The following is a 27772-nucleotide window of genomic DNA, read 5'->3' on the forward strand; positions in this document are numbered from 1 at the left end:
CTGTCTTTTTTGATGAGTGTCCCCACACATACGTGAATGCAGTCACCTTGAACGTTTCCCCACAAATCCAGAATTTGACAGCAGGGATCCCAGGGGCACTTGGCTCTCCTGTGCCGCCCTTTGCAGTCCAGGCTGAGGGGTTTTCTGGGCCAAGTTAACAGCGGGTGGTACCTCACAGCAGAGGCCTGAAGCACCTGCTGCGTGAGCCTTGAACACGGTGTGCTCAGAAACAGAGACACTGGTTCCTACCCACTGCCAGGGCTGGGAGAACTGCTGCACCTTGCACTTGTGGGGTGAGGAATGAGGCTCTCCTGCTGGGCAGGGCCTGGGCAAGGGGGAAGCTTTTCTAGAGGAACCCGCATGGCGCCAGAGCCCTCACGTCTTAGCCCCTGGCCTGAGTCCCCAGCCAGCAACCCAGGGTAGCTGTTCTGAAGCAGAGGGACTTTGTTCCATTGTGCTTGGAAGCCCAGAAGCCACCTTGTGGCTTAGGGTGACATGGGGATCTACACACAGAGGAGTGAACTTAGGGTTCTAGTGACTATGGCCGGGTCACCGGCGGCCAGGGGCAGAGATGAGCACCTGTCCATGTAAGGCATATGCCACCCCCCCAGGGCCTGGCAAGGTGCAGAGGGTGCAGGTCTCGGCCATGTGCCCCTTCAACCCTCTCTGAGAGGGGCAGATGCCCAGCCCAGTGACCCAGAGCCTCACCCCGGGAGGTGGGTCCATGCAGCAAACCAGCCAGGCACTGGCATGGTGGCCCCCAGGCCCCCACCGCCTCACCAATCCCTGTTCAATCTGTTGATAACGCCTTTCCTCCCTTGCAGGTCTGTGCAGACTTTTGCAGACAAATCAAAACAAGAAGCTCTGAAGAATGACCTGGTGGAGGCTTTGAAGAGAAAGCAGCAATGCTAAACCTCTGCTTCATGCTAACCAGACACGCCGTGCACTCGTTAGATTCCTTTCTTAGAAAACTCGTTTTCTGCTCCCTCCCCTCGTCCCTTCCCTCCCCGACAGGTCACATAACAGCTGCATCATTGACTGCACAGCGCCATCTCTCCCTGAGAATAAAGCCGATAGCCACCCTCCTCCGGCTCCGAGCCTGCTTCTGCCACACCTCGCTCTCAGCTCTCTCCACATTTCCATAGAGACCATGTGGTTTTTGTTCACCCGGGCCCCCTGTCTTCCTCCCCGTCCCCCCATTTATAGGCATAAAATCCACTGTCTGCCAGCCTTCCTTCCCTCCCACCTTTTTGTTACATTGGTGTAAAAAATGTAAAACAAAAAAATTTTATGAACTAACTGTGGTGTGTGAAAGAGAGAAGAAAAACTGGAAATCTTATTCCGTGTGTGTTTGGGAGTTGCTTGGGGTTGGGGGTCGTGGGGACAGGGGACAGCTCTGGGAGCAGAGGTGGCCCTCGGTGCCGTCCTGCGGAGACTCGCCCGTCCCACGGAGGCCGCGGGGTGGGGGCTGGGGGGGGCCGCCGACAGTTCCGCTCTTCCGGCCAGGTGCTTTTCTGTCAATTTCTATGGAATGCAAAAGGAGGTTTTTGTTTTATTTTGTTTTTTTGTAAAGCTTAAGAAAAAAAATCTACATCTTATACTTGAGCCTCCATACTTAAAAAAAAAAAAAAAAAAGAAAAAAATTAATAAAAAAGAAACTGGGACGCAGTTAGCGCTGGCCTTCTGTGTTCCTTCTCGCCGGCCTCACTTTCCAAGCGCGTGTGGCCGTGGCTGCGCGCTGGCTCCAAGCAGGGACGTGTGTGGGCCCTGCTCACAGCAGCAAGGAAGTGTCCGGTCCCCGGCCCCGCCGCCCTGAAAACACACCGGGCATGTGATGAGGTGCAGGGTCCCTGTCCCTTTCCGCTCTCCGCTGTTGGAGGCCACAGGCACCAGCAAACACTGTGTTCTGGCGCTGCCCCACACGCCTCCCACCGCCTTCCCACTGTGCCTAGTGCAAATGCGAGGCAGCCGAGGCTCATTTGCCGTAATTCAGCCAAGACGCACAGAGCACAGAGCCAGAGTCTGCCTTCTCCCCTCCAAAATGCCCCAGGGAAGATCTGAAGCAAATCTCAAAGTCCCTGCCCATACCACCCCCCATCTGTCCGTGGCCAATCAGCGGGCTCCACATCCTGGCCAGCCCATCTGTTTGAGGTCCCTGGCTCCTGGGTCTGATGCAGCACCTTTTTTTTTTTTGAGACAGAGTTTCACTCTTGTTGCACAGGCTGGAGTGCAATGGCGCAATCTCGGCTCACCGCAACCTCCGCTCCCGGGTTCAAGCGATTCTTCTGCCTCAGCCTCCTCGGTGGCTGGCATTACAGGCATGTGCCACCACGGCCAGCTAATTTTGTATTTGTAGTAGAGATGGGGTTTCTCCATGTTGGTCAGGCTGGTCTCGAACTCCCGATCTCAGGTGACCCGCCCGCCTCAGCCTCCCAAAGTGCTGAGGTTACAGGCGTGAGCCACTGCGCCCGGCCGTTGCAGTATCTTTATGGAGTGCAAGTACCATGGCATACAGAGAGCACAGAAGCCCCTGCCCCCTGAGGTCCTAGTGCCAGGTGGAGAACACAAGCAGGCTCCAGCCATGGGCCATGAGGAGACGCACCCAGCGAGCCACTCCCCATGGGCACACGGGTGCTGCAGCCTCCGGGTCATGTTAGCAAGGTGCCTGGCACACAGAAGGGCCCAGCGAGCCATTCCCCATGGGCACACGGGTGCTGCAGCCTCCGGGTCATGTTAGCAAGGTTCCTGGCACACAGAAGGGGCTGGGAAAGCAAACATTTTGCTTTTCATTTTATTTCATGCTAAAGTTTTATCCAGGACCATCAAGGTAGGGACAGGGGCCACTGCAGTGGGGTCTTGCGGATGGGGAGAGAGAGAGAGCTCAACTCTGAGTGCAGCAGCACGGGCAGCTGGGGATTAGAGCCGAGGAGCAGGGCAGGGCAGTGGGTGGAAAATGACTCAGAGGAAGTCTCAGGGGTCAGGGGCCTTCTGGCCAAACACCCCTAACAGGATTCTTGCTGAAGACAGGCCAGGGTGACCAGACATCACCTGGGGGCGGGGATGGAAGATGAGGCCAGGTGCAGTGGCTCACGCCTACAATCCCAGCACTTTAGGAGACCAAGTTGGGAGGATCGCTTGAGCCCAGAGGTTCGAGACTAACCTGGGCAACATAGACTCCATATCTACAAAAAACACAAAAATTAGCCAGGCGTGGTGGTGTGCACCTGTGGTCCCAGCTACTTGGGAGGCTGAGTTGGGAGGATCACTTGAGCCTGGGAGGTTGAGGCTGCAGTGAGCCGAGATCGTACCACTGTACTCCAGCCTGGAAGACAGTGAGATCCTATCTCAAAAAAAAGAAAAAAAATGTCAAGGATGGGCGTTCTTGTAAAATTGACTTAGCAGGGGATTGCTGAAACTGGGTTTTACAAGGGCCCACAGGTGGGCCTATGGGAAGGTTCAGGAGCCTGAGTAAAGTTTGGCCAAGCAAATAATCTTTGTCAGTTGTCACTTCAAGAAGAAACTGGACAAACGGAAAATACCTCTCCTTGGTGAGGTCGCAAGGGAAACAGCCGCCCTGAAGTCAGTGAGACAGGCTCACCCGGAGAGTCACAGCAGAGGCCTGCCCTCCTGCAGCAGAGGCCGCCAGGCCGGGAGCTCCTGTGCACACCAGTGGCGATTCGCAGAGCTGCTGAGGTGGAGTGGACTGACTCACCTGAGAGTGACCCCCCGAGGCTCAGGCCCGCTCTCCTCTCAGGGCATTTCCCTTCAGGAAACCAGCTGCTCCTTGCACTGTCGCCTTCATCAGCCGTACAATCCTGGGACCAAAAATCATGCTTGAAACCCAGAAATTGTGACTGTGATGTATGCCAGGCCTGATCTTGCTCTGCTATCTGGAATCTTCCACAGGGATCCTCACTACCAGTTGGGTTTTTTTGTTTGTTTTTGTAGAGACGGGGTCTCACCCTGTTGCCCAGGCTAGTCTCAAACTCCTGACTTCAAGCGATCCCCCCACCTCGGTCTTCCAAAGTGCTAGGATTACAGGTGTAAACCAACACGCCCAGCCCTCATTGCTAGTGTTGTTCTGTTTTGTTTTGTTTTAGGATGGAGTCTTGCTCTGTCACCAAGGCTGTACTGCAATGGCGTGATCTCGGCTCACTGCAACCTCCACTTCCCAGGTTCAAGTGATTCTCCTGCCCCAGCCTCCCGAATAGCTGGGACTACAGGTGCCCGCTACCACACCCAGCTAATTTTTGTATTTTTAGTAGAGGCAGGGTTTCGCCATGTTGGCCAGGCTGGTCTCGAACTCCTGGTATTACAGGTGTGAGCCACCACACCCGGCCCTCACTGCTAGTGTTTTGATGCTAAATTCAGCTGGTGAGATTGGGGACAGTGGGCCTCAAGGGTGTGTTTTGGGACCCTCTCCCACCTCCTGGCCATGCCTTTCCCTGCTCATTCCTTGGCTGCCTGGTGGGGAAAGCTCTGGGGTCCAGCAGGGCACCTCAGGCATCCCTGAGAAGAGAACAAAGGCGTATGGGAGTCCCTGGGGCTCGTGGGCTGCAGGCGGCAGACTCCTGGGGTTTGGCAGCAGCAGAGCTGTCCCCCACCCCAAGGGCTCACTAGATGCTTCCTGGAGGTCCCCTTGGTGCCAACTAACAGAAGGGGAGGCAGCATTGGTGAGGGTCTCTCCAGGGCTGAGGGCTTAAGTGAGTAATCCAGGGGGTTCCCTGTCTCTCTGAAGCCCTTTCATTCCTCCCTTGCTTGGCCTTAACAAATCAGCCTCCGGAGCCGTTTTTTTTTTTGTTGTTTGTTTGAGATGGAGTTTTGCTCTGTCGCCCAGGCTGGAGTGCAGTGGCGCAATCTCGGCCCACCTCAACCTCTGCCTTCTGGGTTCAAGCGATTCTTCTGCCTTAGCCTCCCAAGTAGCTGGGACTACAGGCACGCGCCACCACTCCCGACTAATTTTTGTATTTTTAGTAGAGAGAGTGTTTCACCATATTGGCCAGGCTGGTCTCAAACTCCTGACCTCGTGATCTGCCCGCCTCGGCCTCCCAAAGTGCTGGGATTACAGGCGTGAGCCACCGTGCCCGGCCTTTTCTTTTCTTTTGAGACAGGGTCTCACTCTGTCGCTCAGACTGGAGTGCAGTGGTCTTACTGCAGTCTTGAACTCCTGAGCTCAAATGCACCTCCTGCCTTGGCCTCTCAAAATGCTGGGATTGCAGGTGTGAGCCACTGCACGTAGACTGAAGCCTTTCCTGAGGTTCTCCTGGGGCCCCAAGTTCAAGACTCCTAGTCTCCAACATTTTCTCCCGCATTCAGGTTACTTTCTAGGTGACTGCTTTGTGGCAGGCCCTGGGCTAGTCATGCCCGAAGGTGTGGCACCCTCTCAGCAGGTGAGGTGGAGCAGGCATTGTGGATTTTACTAGGTGGGACAGCTCCTCTTTTTCTGGTGCCAAACCACCTCCATGGCACCTCAGCACAATGCACTCAGGACCTTCCTTCCTCCCCTGTGCGTGATCCACACTGGGACAGAAGACGTTCTGTCTTGGCCAGGTGTGGTGGCTCACGCCTGTAATCCTAACACTTTGGGAGGCCGAGGCAGGTGGATTGCTTGAGCCCAGGAAATCGAGACCAGCCTGGGCAACATAGCAAAACCCCATCTCTGCTAAAAATACAAAAAATAGCCAGGGTGATGATGCACGTCTGTGATCCCAGCTAGATCGGGAGGCTGAGGCACGAGAATCACTTGAATCCGGGAGGCAAAAGTTGCAGTGAGCCATGATTGTGCCACGGCACTCCAGCCTGGCAAACATATCACGGCTGTCTCAAAAAAAAAAAAAAAAATATGCCTCGTTTCAAATAGTGTAAGTTAAATACTGTAAATTAAATATCATGTAAGTTAAATATGATAAAACATTTCAATTTATATTTTTCTTGATAAAACGTTGCAAGATGTCACTATATTCTCATTACCCATAGCTTCCTATCCAAATCTTAATACTCAATGGCACATTTGATATTTTTTCAAATGGCTTTGAGATATAATTCGTATACCACACAATTCTGTAGTTCTGTGGTTGTTGGTTACACCCACCAGACCGAGGGCTCCCCGAGGGTTGGTGCCTCAGCTTTCCCTTCACTTACTCATTCACTGAACATTGAGCACCTACTGAGTACTGGGGTTATGATGGCAAACAGGGGACAGTCTCTGCCTACTGTTTAGTGGGGGTGGAGTACTTAGTAACCGTCGTCGTTATTGAGTGGTTACCTATGCTGGGCACAGTGCTGCTACTGGGTGACTGTGTCCCCAGGGCTGTCCCAGGCTGGGGGCCTGAAGCAGTAGTTATCAGCTGAACTGAGTTAATCCACAGTGGAAGGTAACCCAGTCCCTGCCCTAGGGCAAATGCTGAGCAGATCCAGGTTTTCCTGTGTTGTTGTTGGGTTTTTTTGTTCGTTCGTTTGTTTTTGAGACACGGTCTCTGTCACCCGGGCGGGAGAGCAGTGGTGCTATCTCAACTCACTGCAGCCTTGACCTCCGGGGTCCAAGCAATCCTCCCACCTTCCCACCTCAGCCTCCCAGGTAGCTGGGTCTACAGGTGCACACCACCACGCTCAGCTAAAGCTTTTGTATTTTTTGTAGAGACAGGGCTTCACCACATTGCCCAGGCTGGTCTCGAACTTGGCTCACGCAATCCACCTGCCTCAGCCTCCCAGAGTGCTGGGATTCCAAGCGTGAGTCACCTCGCCTGGCCAGTGGATCTGTTTAAAGCTCTACCATCTGCGGTAGTTGAGGCTCTGCACCTGGCTGTCACCCAGCACCTCTGGGGTCCCCATCGGAGCCATTCAGCTCCAATGAAAGCCAAGTCAGACAGAAAGGGTGGGGAGCGGTGGAGGCTGAGGCCTTCTTCCCTACCTCAGCTTCAGGAATGGAAGGCCATGTTGTCCTGGCTGTGGCTTCAAAAACCTGGAATCCCAGCAAATTTGGGAGGCCGAGGTGGGAGGATTGCTTGACCTTAGGAGTTTAAGAACAGCCTGCTGGGCAACATGGCGAAAACACATCTCTACCAAAAATACAAAAATTAGCTGGGCGTGGTGGTGCATGCCTGTGGTCCCAGCTACTTGGGAGGCTAAATTGGGAGGATCACTTGAGCCCAGGAGGTGGAGGCTGCAGTAAGTCAAGATCGTACCACTGCACTCCAGCCTGGGCGACGGAGTGACTCTGTCTCAAAACAAAAACAAAAAAACCAGGTTTGATAACCAACGGGACCTCGGGGCTGGGAGAGCCAGGGAGGGCATGGGGTCCAGTGCTGAGCACGGGGCTGACAGGACCATCCCTTCTGCTTTGCTGGAGAATGCCACCAACTGAGAAACCAGCTTTTCTGTCCCATCCCATCCCCGGAAGCTGAGGAAGCAAAGCAGCTGGGCCAGGCACTGCGCATGTCACTTCCCCACACAGTGTCTTGTTCAACAGGTAAAACAGAACCTGCCAAGGCGGGGACCTCTGGGGGTGCCTGGCCCAGCCTCATGCTCCGTGTGGGCGTCCTAAGGGAGCCAGCCCTTCCTGGACAAAGGCAACTGGTTAGCATAGTTCCATTTCCTTGACCACACCAAAACATCCACACTTTTCCCTTCAGGCCACACCTGGAGATGAGCATCCTACCATCCCGTGGCCTGCAGGAAGGAGCAGGAGGTGTGAGCCAGGGAGAAAGAAACGCCACTTGCGGAGGCGTTTAACTTGGTAACACGTTTGCCATCAGCAACCATGGCCCCATCAGTATGGCAGAATCCCATTGATTAGATTCACCTTTATTGTAATTTTTTAAATTTTTGTAGAGATGGGGTCTTGCTATGTTATCCAAGCTGGTCTTGAAGTCCTCGGCTCAAGTGATCCTCCCGCCTCAGCCTCCCAAAGTGCTGGGATTACAGGCGTGAACCACCATGCCGGGCCTTGGCCCTTCTCTTTGGGAGGAACCTGGGGGAGGTTCCAGGCATTGGTAAGCCCCCTGGTGATAAGCAAATAGAGCCATTGTTTATTTAGCAGGCACTTACTGTGTGCCAGGTGCCGGGACACGAGCCTCCGTGCTCATCTTGATCACGGCTCTGTTCTGAGGCAGGCGGTGTTATTGGTCTCATGGGATGAAGAAACGGCTTCAGATGTCTGCTCAAGTCACAAGGCTCACGGTGGCTGGGGCACACTCGGAGCTCAGTGTGCAGGACACAAAGTCTGTGCTCCCTGCCACCTGCCTCCAGCATCTGGATGTCACCAGCTCCTTCAACAGGGCTCCAGGCACCCAGGCCACCAAGTTCTTCCAGCCCCAGCAGTTTGAATCCTACTTGGGGCACTGGAATGAGGCCTCCAAGGGAGAGGAGACTCAGGTTTGGATGAGCTGCAGGCCAGCTGCCCTCTGAGGGTAGGGGCTGTATTGCCTCCATCACACAGGGCACTCCCCAGGGGGAGGAAGGAACCATAGCTCCTGCCCGAAAGTGCTATCACCCCAAAAGCTGGTGTTTCCCAGGAGGAAGGGATTACATCAGCCCATCAGACAAGGGCCTCCACGCAGGGGCTGTGTTATCCCGTCTCACTCTTCCCCACCCAGCACCAGTTCAGGCCCACACATGGCACTCATGTGGCCATATGGTGCCCCCAGATCTTCAGGCTGAAGGGGCACCTACTGGTCCCAGGTAACTGGGGTGGAGCCAGGTCCCAGACCCAGGTGGAACAAGGCATCTGGCTGGCACCTGAGGCTGGCACCTGTGGCAGGCACAGGCCAGGGCAAGCGGGGGCTGGGGACCTGGGGGTAACTTATCCTGAAATCTCAGCAGGGCCAGAGGCTCAGGAAAGTCACTATTCAGGATGGTGAGAAGGGAGCCTGGGCCCAGCAGGGTTCGGGCCACTCCTGAGGGTGAGGCTGGACTGCCACAAGCCCTGGGCCCCCAGCACGGACGAAGGGGACACGGGTCGCCAATGTTGGCCAGGCATGGGGTGGCCCCCGCAGCTGGAGGGCCTCGTGTTGCTGCTGCTCCTAGCTGGGCAAGTTGCTCAATTGCACTGAGCCTGTTTTCCCATTTGTAAAATGGCCATAAGAATACTCCCATCTTGGCTGGGCGTGGTGGCACACCTGTAATCCCAGCACTTTGGGAGGCTGAGGCGGGCAGATCAGCTGAGGTCAGGAGTTCGAGACCAGCCTGGCCAACATGGCGAAACCACGTCTCTACTAAAAATACAAAAATTAGCTGGGCGTGTTGGCGGGCACCTGTAATCCTAGCTACTCAGGAGGCTGAGGCAGGAGAATCGCTTGGACCCAGGAGGTGGAGGTTGCAGTGAGCTGAGATCACACCATTGCACTCCAGCCTGGGCAACAGAGCAAGACTCTGTCTCAAAAAAAATAAAACAACAACAAAAAAATAATAAAAATAAAAACTCCCCCATCTCAGAGCTGGCTGTGAAGACGGGAGATCTCGCGCACTGACGGCAGGCGACGCAGCCCGCATATAGCAAGTGTGCAACTGACAGCTGCAGGCCAGATGGCATCCCGGGCTCCGTGGGTGACCCTAGGAGGACGGGGCAGGGGAGACTGGCCCTCTCTGCTCACCTGGGTCTCAGAGGTGTGCCTCGCCTCCTCTCTCCAGCAAAAGGCTCTTCCCCGACCAAACCCCATCCCCTGCTGCTGGGCTGCTGCTGGGTGTGCTCCAGGACCTTGTCCTTGGCATTGGTGCGGCTTTTCAGGCTCCTTGGAAGCAGCCCCGCCTTGGAAGCAGCCCAGACACCCAACTCCAGGCCTCTGTACCTGCCCCTCCCTTTTCCTGAGTTGCCCTCCCCTCTGCCTTCAAGATCCAGCTCAAAGGCCACTCCTCTGAGAAGCCTTCCCTGATTGACCCTCCTGGGGCTGGTCTCATCTGCTCATTTCCTGGCCTTTCTGCCCTCTGGTCATGGTAACCGTCTCTTCTCCTGGAAGGCAGGGTCTTGGAGCTGGTTCACCACAGCCCGGGTGTCTGACATGGCAAAGGCCGAGCGGAGGGCTGCACTCACCAAGCATCTGCAGCGCCAGAATGGCGCGGCGCTATCTCCCTTCTCCGGGGCTGGGAAGCAAGATTCTAAAGCAAGGCTCACTCTGGAGACACAGCTTCTCTCCCCAAGACTACCCCACCGGATGCCCCAAGTCCCTAGTTCTGGTTTTCCAGAGCTAGGGTTGGGTGTGTGGGGAGAGATCAGGCCGGCAAGGTGGGTAGCTGGCGCCTCTGTGCTCCAAGTACCTGAGGGTCATGACCCCCAGCAAAGTGGAATCAGACAGGGTCTGGAGCCAGGCGTGGTGGTGAGCATCTGTAGTCCCAGCTCCTCGGGAGGCTGAGCGGGAGGATTCCTGGAACCCAGGAGTTCGAGGCTGCAGTGAGCTATGATCGCACCACTGCACTCCAGCCTGGGCTAAAAAAAATTTAAAAATAAAAAAACAGGGTCTGGAAAACACTGAGTTTGGGGGTCCAGGAAGCACTCAGGGCTCAGCCCTGCCTTCCTCTCCACCCTCCCACCTTGCTTCTGTACCCGCCACTTCTTCCTCCTGCCTTCAATCCTATCTTTCCCTTTGATATCTCCCGCTCATCCTTCTGACCTGTCACCTTCTCCAGGAGGCTCTCCCTGATCTCCAAGGAGATCTGGTTACTCCTCTTCTCCAACTAAAAGTCCTCAAAACTAACCTTTATTGAGCCCTTACTCTGCGCCACGTTTGGGGCTAAACTGCATAATGTCAGCATCTTATGTAATTCTTGAAGGGACATAGGAAGTGGTAGTACTGTCCATTTCACAGATGAGATAAGCTAGGCACCGAGGAGCTGCAACGCACAACCCAGATCCGACAGAAACTTCACCACTCTGCTGCTTCCTGCGCACCGAGGGGCAGGCTCCCCGTGGGGAGTCTCTCTCCCTGCTGCGTCCCCACAGTGAGGTGTGGAGCCTGTCAGAAGAGGGCACAGACAAGCAGGCTAAAGAAACCAGAGGCCCCAGGAGGCTGGGCCAGGGCTACAGACAGATGTGCTCCCCTCTGCTTGGCTCACATCCTGGATCCCCATCCACATCCACCACTGGTCCCCAAAGCAGCCCCGATCCCTCAGCACCTTGGGGAAGGAGCAACAGAAGCAGGTCTCGCGGGGAGGTACCGTTTCCTCGGTTGTCTTTTTTATTTTTTTGAGATGGTGTCTCACTCTGTCACCCAGGCTGGAGTGCAGTGGCACGATCTCAGCTCACTGCAACCTCTGTCTCCCGGGTTCAAACAATTCTCCTGCCTCAGCCTCCCAAGAAGCTGGGACTACAGGTGTGTGCCACCACACCTGGCTAATTTTTGTATTTTTGGTAGAGACGGGGTTTCACCATGTTGGCCAGGCTGGTCTCGAACTCCGGACGTCAAGTGATCCACCCGCTTCCGCCTCCCAAAGTTCTGGGATGACAGGTGTGAGCCACCACACCCGGCCTGTTTACTCGGTTGTCTGGGGTTGACAGGACAGTCCTGAGTCCCGCAGGCTGCAGCTGTGGCCCCTGGGGTGAGTAGGCAGAATGAGGTAGGTGGTAGGAGGGGCAGCCTGTCTCCTGAGAGGTGGGGTCTCCGCTCCAGTCCCGGCCTCGAGGCTTCAGGGTCTACCTGAAGGTGTGTTCCCAGAGGGGACGGTTCGGTCCATGGGGGATCCAGAGGCCGCCCACACACTGATGCAGAGCTGCAGCACCATCACTGCCCACACCTCCCCCTGCCTGGTGTGGCTTCCGGTGGTCCCCGTCCTCCTGCGCTCAGCCGGCCTCGGTCAGCTGGGGAGGAGGAGGGGCTCAAGCTCCGAGGCGGCGGCGCTGCGCCTGTACACCAGGAACTGGATGGAGATCTGGGGGTGCCGCGGTTAAGGCCAAGCTGAGCAGACTGGGTTGGACCCGCCCCTGGGGGCCTTCCACTCCCGGAAGCTGCCTCCCCCTCCCCTCCCTCCCACCCCCACGCTGCAGCTGGGAAGGGCCAGCCATACCCTCCTGGCCTCTACCTTAGCTGTGCCCTCCATTCGGAATGCCTGTCCGGCTGCTCAAGCCCTAGCCAAGCTCCATTTGTCTCCAAGACCAGCACTGACTTCTCCCTCCCTTGACTCTGGCCCAGGATCTTCTCTTCCTCTCACCCTGTGACATCCTGGAGCTTGCCAGGTGGCTGGGCCATTTTGGGGGCACAAGAGCCTACACTTTCACTTCTCCCTGCACCCAGCAGGGACTTAGCAAATATTAAAACCAAGGCCATGTTTACTTTCTCCCAAATGAGACCCAGATAACGCTCTGTCCAGCCACTCAGCAAACACGTTCTGAGCCCTCATTGATCACGGGGTTCTGTTTCCAGCTACCTCGTCTTACACAATATCCGGACGAGACAGCAGCTGTTAACTGAGGTGAAGACAGCAGCACAGAGAGGCTGACCCTGTGCCCTGCATCACACAGCAGGAAGCAGGGGAGGAGCCAGGATTTGAACCCAGGTTTGTCTGCCCAACTCATGTGTGTCTCCACACTCCAGCTGTCATTCGCACAGCCTGGAACATTCCTCTCCTGCCTTCACCTGACTAATTTCTTCTCTGTCAGGTCACAGCTTCAATGAGACTTACAGGGGCCTTTGCTGCCACTTTAACCAGGACAGCCCCTGGACAGCCCCTGGCTAGACGCTTTGTTTTTCTCTGCAGTACCTGGTGCCACTTAATTCTTTGATGATAACGTTGTGTCCTCCCTCCCCCCACGAACTGTAAGCTTCTAAGGCACTCATGGCTGTTCTTGCTCACTCATGGCTCCAGGGTCCAGCTGGGTGCCCAGCACGCAGGTGTGCACAACTGGGTGAACGGATGGAGGGAGGGAGGGAGAGAGGGATGGCTGGACGGATGAAGGGAGGGATGGACGGATGAAGGGAGGGACGGACGGATGAAGGGAGGGACGGACGGATGAAGGGAGGGACGGACGGATGAAGGGAGGGACAGATGGATGAAGGGAGGGAGGGGAAGACGGATGAGGGGAGGGACAGACGGATGAAGGGAGGGACAGATGGATGGAGGGAGGGAGAGACGGATGAAGGGAGGGACGGATGGATGGAGGGAGGGATGGATGGATGGAGGGAGGGAGAGATGGATGTAGGGAGGGACGGATGGAGGGAGGGACGGATGGATGGAGGGAGGGAGAGACGGATGAAGGGAGGGACGGACGGGTGGAGGGAGGGACGGACGGAGGGAGGGACGGACGGACGGAGGGAGGGACGGACGGACGGAGGGAGGGACGGATGGATGAAGGGAGGGATGGATGGATGGATGGAGGGAGGGAGAGATGGATGGAGGGAGGGACGGATGGATGGAGGGAGGGAGGGATGGATGGAGGGAGGGACGGATGGATGGATGAAGGGACGGATGGATGGAGGGAGGGACGGATGGATGGATGAAGGGAGGGATGGACGGAGGGAGGGACGGATGGATGAAGGGAGGGAGGGATGGATGGATGGAGGGACGGATGGATGGAGGGAGGGACGGATGGATGGAGGGAGGGACGGATGGATGGAGGGAGGGACGGACGGAGGGAGGGACGGACGGAGGGAGGGATGGATGGACGGAGGGAGGGAGGGAGAGACGGGTGAGTGCTGAAGCTGTGCGCAGGCAGGGGCTCCCTTGCCCACACCCCCACCACCAGCCCCACACGCCCTGAAGGATACGATGGTGTCGAGCAGCAGCACGCCCAGGCTGCCTACAAGCCAGGGCAGGTGGTGCAGCAGGTAGCTGCCCTCGCTCTGGCCCTCCTCGGGGTTTTTGAGCAGCACGCTCAGCCCATACAGCGTGTTCCCCAGCATCACCAGCGCAAACAGCGAGTAGGAGATCCCCTGGGTGGACTTCCGGAGGAACTGAGGCAGAAGGAGTTTGGGTCAGAGATCTCGAACAGGCCTCCTGTCACTCTGGATTGTCACTGTCCACATGTCCACCTGCCCCACCACAGTGCACCTGCCCTGAGCTCCTCTCTCCCTGGGTGCCCAGTATCTGACATGGGCCCCACACACAGAAGAGCCTCCTCTCACCCACAGACAAGCCCTCCCAGGCCCCTGCCCGGGTCCACAGGAGACCGTGGCTGTGCCAGGCCTGCTGGCCCCATGCCACCCTGCATTCCACCCCACACAGGCTCTAGCTGCCCAGCAAGCCTCCCCTCCCCGACTCCCCAGCTTCTCCTCTCCCCTCAGGCCTCCAAGCTCAGCCCCTCACCTTCCCCTGAACTCCTACTCCTCCAAGACACACATGGGTCTCTTGCAGCCTGGCTGGCAGGCCACATCGCGCCTGTTTTCCAGAAGCAGAAATGGAAGCTCAGAGACTGGATTAACTTGCCCAAGCCAACAGTGGGAGCAGCCCAGACTTTCTGAACCAAGGCTCCTATGCCGTGCTACTCCTTAGCCCAGAGGGCCCGGGTGGCCAGGCCGGCTCTCCTCTACTTGGCCCCACCCAGCCCCTGCTGGAGGCTCACGTTGGTGCGGATCTGAGGCAGCCGGGAGAGCAGGTACAACACACTGGAGACGGAGCCGATGACGAAGCCGATGATTTCCTGCCGGGTGAAGGGCTGTGGGGCAGAAGGGGGCACTTGGTACCTTGTAGGAGCCAGAGGTGATCCCCCTCCCCACTTAGCGCCCACGAGGCTGTGCAGGGGAGAGCCCTGGGGACAAGCTAGCCTCCATCCCTTCTACCGCCACACCCACGGCTCACCTTGCTGCCCGGCTCCACGGACAGGAGCGCCCGTCCCCGGAAGCCTTCCCTCGGGGCAGCCACGGGCCCAGCAGCGCTCAGCAGCGGTGTGGCGCACGCCGTCCCCATGAGGAATAGCAGCATGGAGTTGATGGGGGCAGACACTGCACACGAGGCAGGAGGGAAGCTGAGGTTAGATGGCTGAGTGGCAGCAGGGGGAGGCTGAGTCCTGGCCTTGCCCCTCAGGGGCTGTGTGACCTTGGGCAAGTGACCTAACCTCTCTGAGCTTTAATTCTTCATCTGTTGAATGGGTACAACAGTACCCTTCTCCTAGAGTTATAAAGGTGAAACGCTGAGGGCAGGGAGGTCAGGAGGGGTTATACGAAGCAGAAATGCTGAAGAAAAACAGTCCTTCCCAGGTCCCTCCCCATGTCCGTATGGCCTCAAGCTGACCTTGTCTCCTGCTCCTCCTGAAGGCTGGGGCAGAGGCAGCCTGTGTGACTTGTCCTCGTTTCCCCAGCTCCAAGCCCAGGGCTGGACACAGAGGAGGAGCTGGAGCTGTGCCTGCTGAACGGGCCCCTGGGCGAGAGGAACCGGCCTGTGGTCTGGGCCAGGATACGCTCACTGCCCTCAAGTCTCTATCTTGGCCGATTAAGGCTCAGGCTCTTAGATAAGGCCCGGGGAAGCCTTTCCGAGGTTCGGGTTATCACCCAGCCATGGGAAACCCGCTTCCTCCCACACTCCAGGCGCCCCCGTCGCCCACAGCCCCCCGCTGCTGGTGGAGCATCTGACAGAGAGCGGTCCCCATACTCACAGGGAGAGGGGCGTTTCCTGAACTTGTAGTAAAAGTACAGCGTCAGCATCACCAGGTCTGCCATGACGTAATACACAGCTGTGTAGGACTGTAAGAGACGCAGGGGGCCCGGGGGTTGGTGCGGTGCCAGGATCTGGGACCACGCCCCGGCAGCCCTCTGTCCTATCCCAGCTGGGTGACCCTGACCGAGTCACTTCGCCTCTCTGAGCTTCTGTTTCCTTATCTGGCAAGGAAGAGCTCACAGTTCCCACCTGGCAATGACAGAACAGGTGGGCAAAAGACCCAGGAAAGGATCTAGCCCAGGAAGTGCCAATGAGCTGGTGGTCAGTGCCAGCAGTCAGGACAAAGCGGGACTCCGCGGTGAAGAGATGGCTCTGGTTTCGCCTGATGCCGGGGCAGTCAGAACTTTCTGGTCCCACGTGGGAGGACAATGCCTTCCTGATTGGGAGCCCCAGCTCTGCCTGCCCACAGGAGCGGGATGGCACCCGGGCCTCCCACGGAAAAACGCCTTTCCTCCTCGAGGGCCCACCCTCTGGAAGCTTCGCCAGCATTCCAGCACCCTGGAGGTGGAAGAGCGGAAACCCTGTCAGACACGCTCATACTGCAGATGGGAAAACTGGGGCCCAGAGAAGAGCAGTGGCCTGTCCACAGCCACAGTTCGGCAGACAGAAGGATGGGCCCTCACAAGATGCAACGACGGGTCAGGGTTCTGAAGACCAGGCGGGCCAAAGAGCCTGGCATCTCCTCAGGCAACCCTGCAGGGTGAGGCAGGGTTAGGGTCAGCGCCACCCTGCCCGGGTACCGGCCCACCTGCAGGGGCAGCTGGTCAGCAAGGAAGGAGCCGATGAGGTTGCAGGAGTCTCCGCCGATCCAGCCCAGGAGGAACCACAGGGACAGTGCCTGGTCCATGTTGCCCATCTTGTAGGCTTTGATGAACTGGCTGTGGAAGAGGAAGAGGAGGGGACGCATGTTCGGGCCACCTTACAGAGAATGCTGCCTTACAGGGGACACCGCCCAGAGATGACCACGGGGGAGTGAGGCGGTAATGGAGAGGAGATGGCCTGGGGGCCCACCTTCCCCATGGGCAGGATCCTCAGGAGCCTTCTCGGCTCTTTGGAGGAGTCTCCCGGGGAATCCCTTCTAAGCCGAGGGCTCTACGGCTATGCCTCTCTCCAGGGAAAGCCCCAGCCTTACTCAGATTCTCCTCCACCACACCCTGGGGTCTCCAGTGGGGATCTGGGGCTTATGTAGGGTCCTGAAGTTTTGTGTTGGGCCCTGAGAACCGCTGCATAGAACCCTGGATCCTTTCTCCTACGGATGCAGGGAGGGGCACCGCAACAAGAACGGTGCTGGGGAAGGGACACAGGGACCGAAGGCCTGGGCACGCCGGGTCTCCAGGAGCAGCTGCAGGCAAGACAGGCAGAACCCCGGCCTGGTTCTCTTTAGAGGGCAACAGAGAAGGGCGGGGCTGAGGTGCCTGGGGCTCCACTATCAAGATGGTAGGCTTTTGGTCCCCTGGCTGTTTTCCCAAAGGTCCCCGGTGCTGGGACCCTCTTAGGACTTCTGGTCAGGTGCGGGTTTGAAGCCAAAGCTGGTGGTGGCACTGAGGCCCAGGGCAGTTCTGAGCCCTCTGTATGTGTGTTGACTCATTCTGTCCTCAAGACACCTGTGCTGTCCAGTCTACCACGATGACCTCCTCACTGGGCCTGGAGGAAGCTGTGCCATACGGCTCGGATTCAACCCCTACCTGAGCCTCCGGTCTTGCTCTTAACCATTATACATACTGCCATTTACTGTTCCAGTTTCTTTTTAACCACCTGCATGGATGAAGGAAAATAGACAGACAGAAAGAAACTAAATGGTGGCCAGACATGGTGGCTCACACCTGCAATCTCAACACTTTGGGAGGTCGAGGCAGGTGAATCACTTGAGGACAGAAGTTTGAGACCAGCCCGGCCAACTTGGTGAATCTCTACCAAAATAAAAAAATCAGCCAGGCATGGTGGTGCACACCTGTAATCCCAGCTATTCAGGAAGCTAAGGGATGGGAATTGCTTGAACCCAGGAGGTGGAGGTTGCAGTAAGCTGAGATCACACTACTGCCCTTCAGCCTGGGCAACACAGTAAGACCCTGTCTCAAAAAAGAAAATAAAAAGAAACAAAGAAACTAACTAAATGGCAGCTCATCCCATCCATGATCCAAGCCAGAAACTAAGAAACGGGCATTGGCTGGGTTCTTCCCACAGCCAATCCTTCCATCCGCCTCCCTCAGCCTCCTAACAAGCCTCCCTCCTTTCAGATGAATCCTCCCTTTCAGAAATCTTTCTAAAACCCCCATCTCAGCCAGGAGCAGTGGCTCATGCCTATAATCCCAACACTCTGGAGGCTGGGCGTGGTAGCTCACACCTGTAATCCCAGCACTTCAGGAGGCTGAGGAAAGAGAATCACTTGAGCCTAGAAGTTCCAGACCAGCCTGGGCAACACAGCAAGACCCCGCCTCTACCAAAAAAAAAAAAAAATTAGCCAAGTGTGGAGTGGGGACCTGTGGTCCCAGCTACTCAGGAGGCTGAGGTGGAAGGATCACTTGAGCCCAAGAGGTTGAGGCTGCAGTGAGCTAGGACTGCACCACTGCACCCCAGCCTGGAAGTGAGACCTTGTCTCAGAAAAAAAAATTGTCTTTAATAACAAATAAAAAAACTAAAATCCCAGTGTCACCAAAAACTGTCAGAGTCTTCCAGTGCTCTTCGACAAGGACCCCCATTCTGAGAGGGGGCCCTTGCAAGGCCCCAGGCTCGTCGCCCCAGGATGCCTGTTTTCCTCCCAGCTCTGGTCTCATATGTCCCGCCCACCCCTCCTCAGGCCCAGAGGCCTCGGAGTCACCTTTCCCATCTCAGGAAATGTCGGTTCCTCCTCTGGGCCTCCCCTGACACGAGCTCCACTGGCATCTTCTCCTTCCTCCTTTGTAACACTTGACATCCCCGTCCCTCCCAGATTCACTCAAATTTCCTGAGGACAGGGGGAGTGACGAGCATAGGCCCAGCACTGAGAAGGCCCTGAACCAAGGTTTATCCCATGGCCCTTACAGTAAAGCTCCTCCTAAGATGCTATGACTCAACTTGCCTTCATCAATTGCAGCAAAGTGATTCTGTCCCACTCAGGAGAGATGGAGTCCTAGGGAAGACCAAGGGCGCAGCCACCCTCCCTCCATCACTTAGGGCTCTCTCCCAGGCCTCCAATCCCCTCCCTGGTTAATCAACCAGCCCAGGCAGAAAGGGGGAGCCTCAGCCAGCTCCTCGGAGAGTCCTGAGGAAGCTCTCACCCCTGGACAGGGAGCCTCCCACCCTTGGCCCCATCAGTCACCTACACCTGTCCAGACTGCCTGGTAAGGGCCTCTCCAATCCCCTCACCATTGATGCTTTCTGAAGGCTTCCACAGCCTCCAAGGCAGCCTCCCTGCCTCCACTCTCTCTCTGTCACTCTGCTCCTTCCTCCCCATCACTCACAGATTATCTTTTCAAGGGTACCAGAATGGAAGCTCTCCAAAGGCAAGGACAATGTCTGTTTGGCTTACCTGTCCCACATCCAACATGGCACCTGGAACAAGGTAACTCAGTAAAAATGTCAAGCCTCTGAGAGGGTGCCCGGAGAAATCAATGGGGAAGGACAGTCTTTTCAATACCTGGCACTGGGACAACCGGATATCCACATGTGCGGTGGCTCATGCCTGTAATCCCAGCACTCTTGGAGGATGAGGCAGGTAGACCACTAGTCAGGAGTTCGAGACCAGCCTAGCCAACATGGTGAAACCATCTACTAAAAATGCAATAATTTGCCAGGCATGGTGGCACATGCTTGTAATCTCAGCTACTCAGGAGGCTGAGGTAGGAGAATCACTTGAGTCCAAGAGGCGGAGGTTGCAGTGAGCCGAGACTGCACCACTGCACTCCAGCCTGAACAACAGAGCAAGACTCTGTCTCAAAAAAAAAAAAAAAAAAAAAAGAGAGACTGAACTCCTACTTCACATCATTTACAAAATACAACACAAAATGGATCAAACACCTAAATGTAAGAGTTACATCTATAAAACTCTTAGAACAAGAGATGCTGGGCACGATGGCTCATGCCTTTAACCCCAACACTTTGGAGGCCGAGACAGGAGGATAGCTTAAAGCTAGGAGTTTGAGACCAGCCTGGACAACACAGTGAGACCTTGTCTCTACCAAAAAAAAAAAAAATTCAATTTTTTCACAGTAGCGTGATCTTGGCTCATTGCAGCCTCCGCCTGGTGGGCTCAAGCAATTCCCCCGCCTCAGCCTCCCGAGCAGCTGGGACCACAGGCATGCGCCACCACATCCGGCTAATTTTGTATTTTTAGTAGAGATGGGGGTTTCACCATCTTGGCCAGGCTGGTCTTGAACTCCTGACCTCAGGCAATCTGCCCGCCTCGGCCTCCCAAAGTGCTAGGATTATAGGCGTGAGCCACTGCACCCGACAAAAAAAAAATCATGGGGAGGCCGAGACGGGCGGATCACAAGGTCAGGAGATCGAGACCATCCTGGCTAACATGGTGAAACCTCGTCTCTACTAAAAAAATACAAAAAACTGGCCGGGCGAGGTGGCGGGTGCCTGTAGTCCCAGCTACTCAGGAGGCTGAGGCAGGAGAATGGCGTAAACCTGGGAGGCGGAGCTTGCAGTGAGCTGAGATATGGCCACTGCACTCCAGCCTGGGAGACAGAGGGAGACTCTGTCTCAAAACAAAACAAAACAAAATACATGAATGTGCATAGCAACATTAATCGTAATAGCTACAAAGTAGAAACAACCCAATGTCCAATGGGTAAGAAAATGTGGCATACACAGAGTAAAACAGTATCCGCCACAAAAAGGACTGAAGTACTGCTTTGATACATTCTATGACACGGATGAATCTTGAAGACATTATGTTAAGTGAAAGAAGCCAATCACAAAAGGTCTTGTGTGATTCCATTTATAGGAACCATGAAATGTCCAGAAGAGGCAAATCGACAGAGACAGAAAGTAGACTAGTGACTGGCAGGGACTGAGAGGGTCCGGGAGGAATGAAGAATGACTGCTGATGGGCATGGCTCTCCATTCCGGCTAACGAAAATGTCCTAAAATTAGTTGTGGTGCCAGTTACACAACTCTGTGGCTATACTAAAATAACTTGTACATTGAATGGGTTAATTGCATGAAATGTGAATTATCTCCCAATAAAGCTGTGAAAACAATGTCAAGCCCCTGATCAAACCCTTGTCTTTATCCCTCAGGATAAAGAGCACATTTCTTTTTTTTTTTTTTTTTTTTTTTGAGACGGAGTCTCGCTCTGTAGCCCGGGCTGGAGTGCAGTGGCCGGATCTCAGCTCACTGCAAGCTCCGCCTCCCGGGTTTACGCCATTCTCCTGCCTCAGCCTCCCGAGTAGCTGGGACTACAGGCGCCCGCCACCTCGCCCGGCTAGTTTTTTGTATTTTTTAGTAGAGATGGGGTTTCACGGTGTTCGCCAGGATGGTCTCGATCTCCTGACCTCGTGATCCGCCCATCTCGGCCTCCCAAAGTGCTGGGATTACAGGCTTGAGCCACCGCGCCCGGCCAAGAGCACATTTCTTTTTTTTTTTTTTTTTTGAGACGGAGTCTCGCGCTGTCACCCAGGCTGGAGTGCAGTGGCCGGATCTCAGCTCACTGCAAGCTCCGCCTCCCGGGTTCACGCCATTCTCCTGCCGGGCGCGGTGGCTCAAGCCTGTAATCCCAGCACTTTGGGAGGCCGAGACGGGCGGATCACGAGGTCAGGAGATCGAGACCATCCTGGTTAACACGGTGAAACCCCGTCTCTACTAAAAAAATACAAAAAACTAGCCGGCCGAGGTGGCGGACGCCTGTAGTCCCAGCTACTCGGGAGCACATTTCTTAACAGCACAGCATGCCCCTTAGGCCATAGGGCCTATGATGACTCCTGTGACCTCACCTCTCCCTGCCCTGACCCCCACACACTCTGTCTGCCATATAAACGCAGCCGCACCTTCTCTGTACATCTGTTGCTTCCTCTGCCTGAACTGCTCTTCCACACCCAGCCCCTGGCTCTCACCCCTCAATGCTGTCCTATCCTCGGCTTTTAGCCTAGATGCCAACACCTCCAGCTCCCTTCTTTTTTTTAATTTTAATTTAATTTTTTTGGTAGAGATAGGGTCTCACTATGTTGGCCAGGCTGGTCTTGAACTTCCGACCTCAAGTGATCCTCCTGCCTCAGCCTCCCAAAGTGCTAGGATTACAGGCGTGAGCCACTGTGCCTGGCCTCCAGGTCCTTCCTGACTGTAATCTTCCACCTCTGCAGATCGGGGTGGGTGTCCCTTTTCTGTGCTTCACGTAATAATAGCAGTGTCACCACTGACAGCTTTCAGGCTTGTGCAAACATTGTGTGAAGATCCTGAGTGGGCAGCTCTCCCTACACACCCACATGCCATCTTCATAGCAGTTGTCTCAGGTAACAATATTTCCATGATACAAGCAAGGAAACTGAGGCTCAGAGCAGTGAGGTGACACGCCCAGGTCAGGATGCTCTTGACCCCTGTGCATTGTGTCCTCGCTCCCCAATCACAGCAGCAGCCACGCAATGTTGTGTTCACTGCTGCTATCTCCACCACCTGACCATCAAAGCCTGGAGGACAGAGGCTGTGTTTGATGCGTTCCAGCCCTCCCACTCTCCCGCCCCATCTCTGACCAGCTGTGCCACCTAAAGCAAATTGCTTAACTTCTCTGGGTTTTGGATCCCTCGTCTGTAAAATAGATGGATGGTAACTGCCCCTATTTCACAAGGTTGTTGTGAGGATTAAATGAGGTGGAAATACGGCAAGTGCTTAGAAGCAAGCCAGGTATGTGGCGGGCGCTCAATAAACTGTTGCAAAGGTGATGATCTCTGCATCAGCATCGCCCAGCACAAGGTCTGGCCTGTGGGAGGGACCAGTGCAGGTCCCTCCTGGGTGGGTAGGAAATCAAGGGAGCACACCCAGCCTCCAGTCTGGAGAGGCCTGTGGCCCACCAGGCACGCCCTCTCTGAGCAGTAGCTGGAGCCACTGCCCCAACCCCACAGCCCTGCCCTGGTCCTGCCACCCAGACACTACTCACGGGAAGGTAGACGCAGCAAAGCAGAGAATGGAGATCAAGCCCAGGCCCACACTGGCCTCATCCCAGCCGTCCTGGGCACATTCACCCAGCACATCCCATATCCACTGGATGGAGCCATTAGGGCAGCTGGAGAAGTTGCGGGAGCCCAGTTTCTTCCAGACCATGGCTGTGGAGGAGGGGCGCCCGGCCAGGCGGGTCTGCACGGGAGGGAGGGTGCTGGTGTTCCGAGGCCGGCAAGGCTTCTACAGGGAGGAAGAGAGGAGGCTTTCAGCGCTGGGAGGTCCAGGTCCTATTCATGGTCATCCCAAACGAAGCTCATCCCAGCCTTTTCACCGGGTGCCTCGCCCGGAACCAGAGAAGGGCAAAGACATAATCCTCACCCACCAGGACCCAATCAGCCCCCAGGTACACAGATCACAGCAAACACATGCCAGCTACAGCCGCATGCAGGCAGCGCGCTGGATCTGCCCAAGGGACGGGCGTGTTCAAACCCCTGCTTCACCACGCATTCATGCTGGACTTTGGGCAAAGACTCAGCGTTTCTGTGCCTGAGCCCTCTCATCTGTAACCGGGGTCCTCACAGCGCTCCTCCCACATACGGATGTTGTGTGGGTTCAATGAGTTCATACACAGTGTGATGAACGGAGCCCTCCGTGTTATCTTTTCCTATGACTCTTGAATGCTTAGGTTGGTCCTAATTTATTGTTATTATCGTAAATTACTCTGTAAGGATCTGCTGAGGCCAGGCCCATCAAGTTCATCTAATTTACAGCAGGTTGCAGCCAGGAGCGATGCCTCATGCCTGTAATCCCCACACTTTGGGAGACCAAGGCGGGAGGACAGCTTGAGCCCAGGAGACGGAGACCAGCCTGGCGGTCTGGGCAACATAACAAGACCCTATCTCTTAAAAAAAAAAAAAAAAAAAAAAAAAAAAAAAAAAAAATTAGCCAAACAAGGTGGTGTGCGCCTCAGGTCCTAGCTACTCATGAGGCTGAGGTGGGAGATCACTTGAGCCTAGGAGGTAGACGCTATAGAGAGCCACGATCTCACCAATGTACTCCAACCTGGATGACAGAGCAAGACCCTGTGTCAAACAACAATAACAAAAGATAAGGGCTACGCACTGCGCCAGCACTCTAGGAGGCTGAGGCGGGAAAGATCACTTCAGCCCAGGAGTTCGAGAACAGCCTGGGCAACGCTGTCTCTACAACAATATTCAAAAATTAGCCAGGTGTGGAGGCACACGCTTGTAGTCCCAGCTAGCTACTCAGGAGGCTAAGGTGGAGGAATCGCTTGAGCCCAGGAGGTGGAGGGTGCACAGCAAGCCATGATCGTGCCACTGCACTCCAGCCTGGGCGACAGAGCCGGACTCTGTCTTAAAAGAAAAACACACACACACACACACACAAACCATAAAGCAGGTTGCCCCACACAGATGAGGCAAGTGGAGAAGAGGAGCAAGGGATCCCCGGGTTTGCCTGAGTGACAAGGACTCAAGTCTGGGACACTGCAGCCTGTATTCTCCCAGGAGCTCACAGAGCGTGGCGGACGCCTACCAGCAGGGAGTCCACAGCCACCTCCTCACTGTCACACTGACAAAGCCAGAATATGGCTGATCACAGAGGTGGGCAGGGCAGGCCTCTCCCGGTACCCGGGCATCCTGGACAGTGCGTAGGGCAGTCATTGCCTGTGTGACACCTTAGAGGAGGGAGGGAAAGTGAGGCTCGGCTGGGCCATCTCTATCAGCGATCGTCACCACAGCTCGGACCAGCGAGCCAAGCCTCCTGCATGCACTCATGTTTCATCTTCACAGCAACTATGAAGTGGGGACCACTGATATCCACAAGGAGCCTGAGCCAGAGTGCGGAAGTGATGTGCCAAGGCCACCCAGCCAGGAAGCTACAGAGTCAAACCCAAGACTCAGACCGACACCCCTGCTCATGGCCACCTGCCACACCGCCCGCCTCAGGTGCATCTGTCACCACCGAAGCAGAAGCCTTTTGTGGCTGCCTAGCAAGCAGATGCAGAGAGAGAGAGATAGAGAGAGAGAGAGAGAGAGAGAGAAAGAGAGAGAGAGAGAAGCCTCTGTGGTCTGGCAGGACGGCACAGCCACAACGTGGGCTTCCCCTCTTCTCCCTGTGCTCAGAGGGGATTTCCTCACGCAGGCGGCGGCTGTCTCTAGCTGCCTTCATTCCCACTTGTGTCAGGAGGCCTGGACTCCCCAGCTAGTCCCTGGCTGGCCCCACGGAACTGCTGAGGACAGAGACCAGGGAGCACCAGGAGGGAAAGGAAGTGAGTCAGCACCTCCTCTCAGGAAGCCGCAGACCCTCAGCCCTAATGTGACTCGCTATGGGCAGAGGCCCTAGACCTGAAGGTAAGGGCGCCCCGGGTCACTGGACTACCTCCAGGGCCTGGCACAGGCAGGGAGGCTGAAAGCCTCTTCGTTGTGTCTTCGTGGCCCACCTGGGAGACCATCAGCACAGCTGATGTTAGAAGCCTTCACCTGATGCCCCGTCTCCAGCCCCTGAAAGGCCACTCCAAATTAGCCTAGAGTCCAGGTGTGGCCGGGCGCAGTGGCTCACACCTGTAATTCCAGCAGTTTGGGAGGCTGAGGCAGTTGGATCACTCGAGCTCAGGAGCTGGAAAACAACCTGGCCAACATGGTGAAACCCCATCTCTATCAAAAATACAAAAATTAGCTGCGCGTGGTGGTGCGTGCCTGTAATCCCAGCTACCCGGGAGGCTGGGGCAGTAGAATCACTTGAACTCAGGAGGCAGAGGTTGCAGTGAGCCAAGATCGCACCATTGCACTCCAGCCTGGCTGACAGAGCGAGACTCTGTCTCAAAAACAAAACAAAACACAAACAAAAAAACCATATAGTCCAGGTAAGAACTACACGTTTGCAATGCCAAAGGCATTTCAAATCAAGTCCTCATGTTCTCAGCCACCACTCCCAACTGGGCTGCAACCCCACACCCCCTAGCAGAATCTGAAGACAAGGCTGCAGCTCATCCACTGCCATCCCCACCACTCCCCAGCAAGGTCGGGTATACTGTGCTCATTTGACAGGTGAGGCTGAGCGGCCTTGGAAGTGAGTTAACCGGCCTGAGCCTGTCTATAAAAGGGGGCTAATGACACTCACTCCTTGGGGCAGCTGTCCTGACTAAATGCACATAAAGCTCTCAGCCCCTGTGCCTGATGACACACGGCAGCGACTGTTTTCAGGATGAGAGTCCAGCATCTCAACCACCTTGGGGGCTCTCACTTCCCCCTTTCCCCAGGTTAGGGAGGAAATGAAATGGACGCATCTCAGTACGTGTGTGTTGGGGGGTTGTCTCGAGGAAGGTACCTTGGTTTACGGAGCCTGCAGCCTGTCTCTCACTTCCCTTTCCCCAGGTTAGGGAGGAAATGAAACGGACACATCTCAATATGTGTGTGTTGGGGAATTGTCTTGAGGAAGGTACCTTGGTTTATGGATCCAGGATACTGGGTGGGTGGCCCCCTAACCTCGGACAGGACCCATATGCAATCTGCAACTCAGGACACTTTGAGACACACCTGATCCCCGAACAGAAGGGCCTTGCTCTGAGGGCCATCCTGCGTAGTTCCTGTCACCTAGAAACCAGGCATGGGCCCACTTCCCGTTCATACAGCACTGAGCAAATGGATGTCCAAGGTTGCAATGGAGCTTGACCTCATCTGTAAGGATGGCAAGGACCCCAGAAGGGGTACCCTGGAATCACCCTTGGAGGGTGCATGTTCAAAATCTGGAGTCAGTGCACCTGGGCTGCGGCTTAGAGATTCTGGGTTTAAGAAGTCCTCCAGCGATTCTGCTCCATCTGGTGCACTTTGAGAAAGGCTGGGTTGGAGATGGCATCTCCTGCCACACCCAAACTCTTCTCCCTGATCCCAAGCTGAGTCAGGGATGCTTTAGGCACATGATCACAGCCGATCATGTTCCACCTTTGTCTGCAGAATCAAGTCCAAATTACCTGAGGCTAGGCCTCAAGTTACTCCAAGAACTGCCCTCCCAACCTTATCTCCTGCCTCCTGACCCATGTCTTCAGTCATTTCAGGTCTCCAGGCTTTTGCACGTGCTATCTCTTCCCCTAGAAGTGTCCTGCTCCCCTTCAAGGGCCTGGTCATGAAAATAAGAAGACTCACTTCTAAATTGCCCTTTCAAAGATGTCCCGTGAGAGCTGGCTGGATAAGGCCTGCCACCTTCCCCTCTCCCCTCCCCCACACACCTGAAGAACGCTACCACCATCCTCTGCGACCAGTGTCCTTGAAACACACTCTCCCGACTCTGGGTTGTGCATTTCTTATTCTCCAGGTCTAAACACACCTAGAGGTTCAGCAAATGTTGAGAGAGAGAAAGAGAGAGAGGCAGAGAGAAGGACAGAGTGAAGAAGACAGGAAATAGGGGCGAGGAAAGGAGAAAGGGGGTAAAGAGACAGAAGAGGAAGGAAAGGAGAAAGGAGGAAGAGGGGATAGCTGCGAGCTCGAACAGTCCAGGGTTGAGGAGAAAAGCACTCCGGAACAGACCTGCCCGATGCCTACCAGTCTGGAACTCAAGTGATTTAGCTTTGTAGTGCTCATCTGAAAAGTAGGGGAATAATGCAATACCCACCACCTAGGCTGACTGCAGAGTTAAATGAGACAATCCAGGCCAAGCGATTACAAGGGTGCCTGGCACAGGCACTCAACACCAACAGCCCAAAATGACTATTCTTTGTTCTTGCTGTAGGCCCTCCAGCGTCCAGGCACACAGGTGCCTTCAGTAAGCCTTGATCAGACATGACCTGTGACCCTGGCCCAGGACCTCTCACACTTTCAGACTCAGACTCTCCATGCACACGTTTGGAAACCTACCCTAAGCACGGCGTGGGAGGAGGCAGTGTGGGTACTCGTCCCTGCAGACCTGGGGAGAATGTGGGGGGAGAAGCGTCCTGGCTCGGGGCTACCACCCACTCCAGGCCTCGGCGTCCTCGGCCACAGCTCCCTCCTGGTGACTCAGACCGGTGCGGGCCGCCTGTTTGGAGGGATAATGATAGGACAGCTGCTGGGGCCAGCGCCGCGAGGGCCCCTCGCCCGGCCGGCCCGGGAAAAACGAAGCAGCC

At 55.6% G+C, this 27772-nt stretch overlaps 3 protein-coding genes and 1 long non-coding RNA gene across 32 annotated transcripts in view; 2 read left to right on the top strand and 2 right to left on the bottom strand.

Moving 5' to 3' along the window:
* Positions 1-1668, top strand: part of CAPZB (capping actin protein of muscle Z-line subunit beta) — a 148086-nt gene extending 146418 nt beyond the window's left edge. For all 4 annotated transcript variants that reach the window (XM_077972131.1, XM_077972150.1, XM_028838792.2 and 1 more), the window contains one exon: positions 825-1668. Coding sequence is in view for 2 of the 4 variants with exons in the window: in XM_077972150.1 (XP_077828276.1) it covers positions 825-912 (88 nt within the window). In the remaining 2 variants the exon portion in view is untranslated. The remainder of the gene's footprint in view (positions 1-824) is intronic.
* On the bottom strand, positions 1533-8599 carry LOC144335799 (uncharacterized). Its single transcript, XM_077972175.1, has 3 exons — positions 8047-8599; positions 3713-3815; positions 1533-1812 (listed from the first exon to the last, which is right to left on the bottom strand). The coding sequence occupies exons 1-3, from the start codon at positions 8464-8466 to the stop codon at positions 1772-1774; spliced, it is 564 nt and encodes a 187-aa protein (XP_077828301.1). The 5' UTR covers positions 8467-8599; the 3' UTR covers positions 1533-1771.
* A 2546-nt stretch (positions 8600-11145) lies between these two features.
* Positions 11146-27772, bottom strand: part of SLC66A1 (solute carrier family 66 member 1) — a 45063-nt gene continuing 28436 nt past the window's right edge. For 4 of the 26 annotated variants that reach the window (XM_077971993.1, XM_077972000.1, XM_077971998.1 and 1 more), the window contains 8 exons: positions 22652-22893; positions 16325-16454; positions 15515-15602; positions 14722-14864; positions 14486-14578; positions 14230-14301; positions 13692-13877; positions 11146-11859 (listed from right to left, as the gene is read on the bottom strand). In XM_077971993.1, coding sequence (XP_077828119.1) covers positions 11785-11859; positions 13692-13877; positions 14230-14301; positions 14486-14578; positions 14722-14864; positions 15515-15602; positions 16325-16454; positions 22652-22893 — 1029 coding nt within the window. In that variant the 3' untranslated portion in view covers positions 11146-11784. Of the gene's footprint in view, positions 11860-13691; positions 13878-14229; positions 14302-14485; positions 14579-14721; positions 14865-15514; positions 15603-15765; positions 16155-16324; positions 16455-22651; positions 22894-26899; positions 26998-27524; positions 27685-27772 lie in introns of those variants that run through there. The other 22 variants (XM_077972055.1, XM_015127774.3, XM_077972048.1 and 19 more) reach the window with 14 other exon arrangements.
* Positions 17985-20758, top strand: LOC144335812 (uncharacterized). The gene is made up of 2 exons (XR_013407002.1): positions 17985-19117; positions 20507-20758. It is a non-coding gene; the product is annotated as an uncharacterized LOC144335812 (long non-coding RNA).

Source organism: Macaca mulatta, chromosome 1 (genome assembly GCF_049350105.2).
Source record: "Macaca mulatta isolate MMU2019108-1 chromosome 1, T2T-MMU8v2.0, whole genome shotgun sequence".
NCBI classification, from domain to species: Eukaryota; Metazoa; Chordata; class Mammalia; order Primates; family Cercopithecidae; genus Macaca; species Macaca mulatta.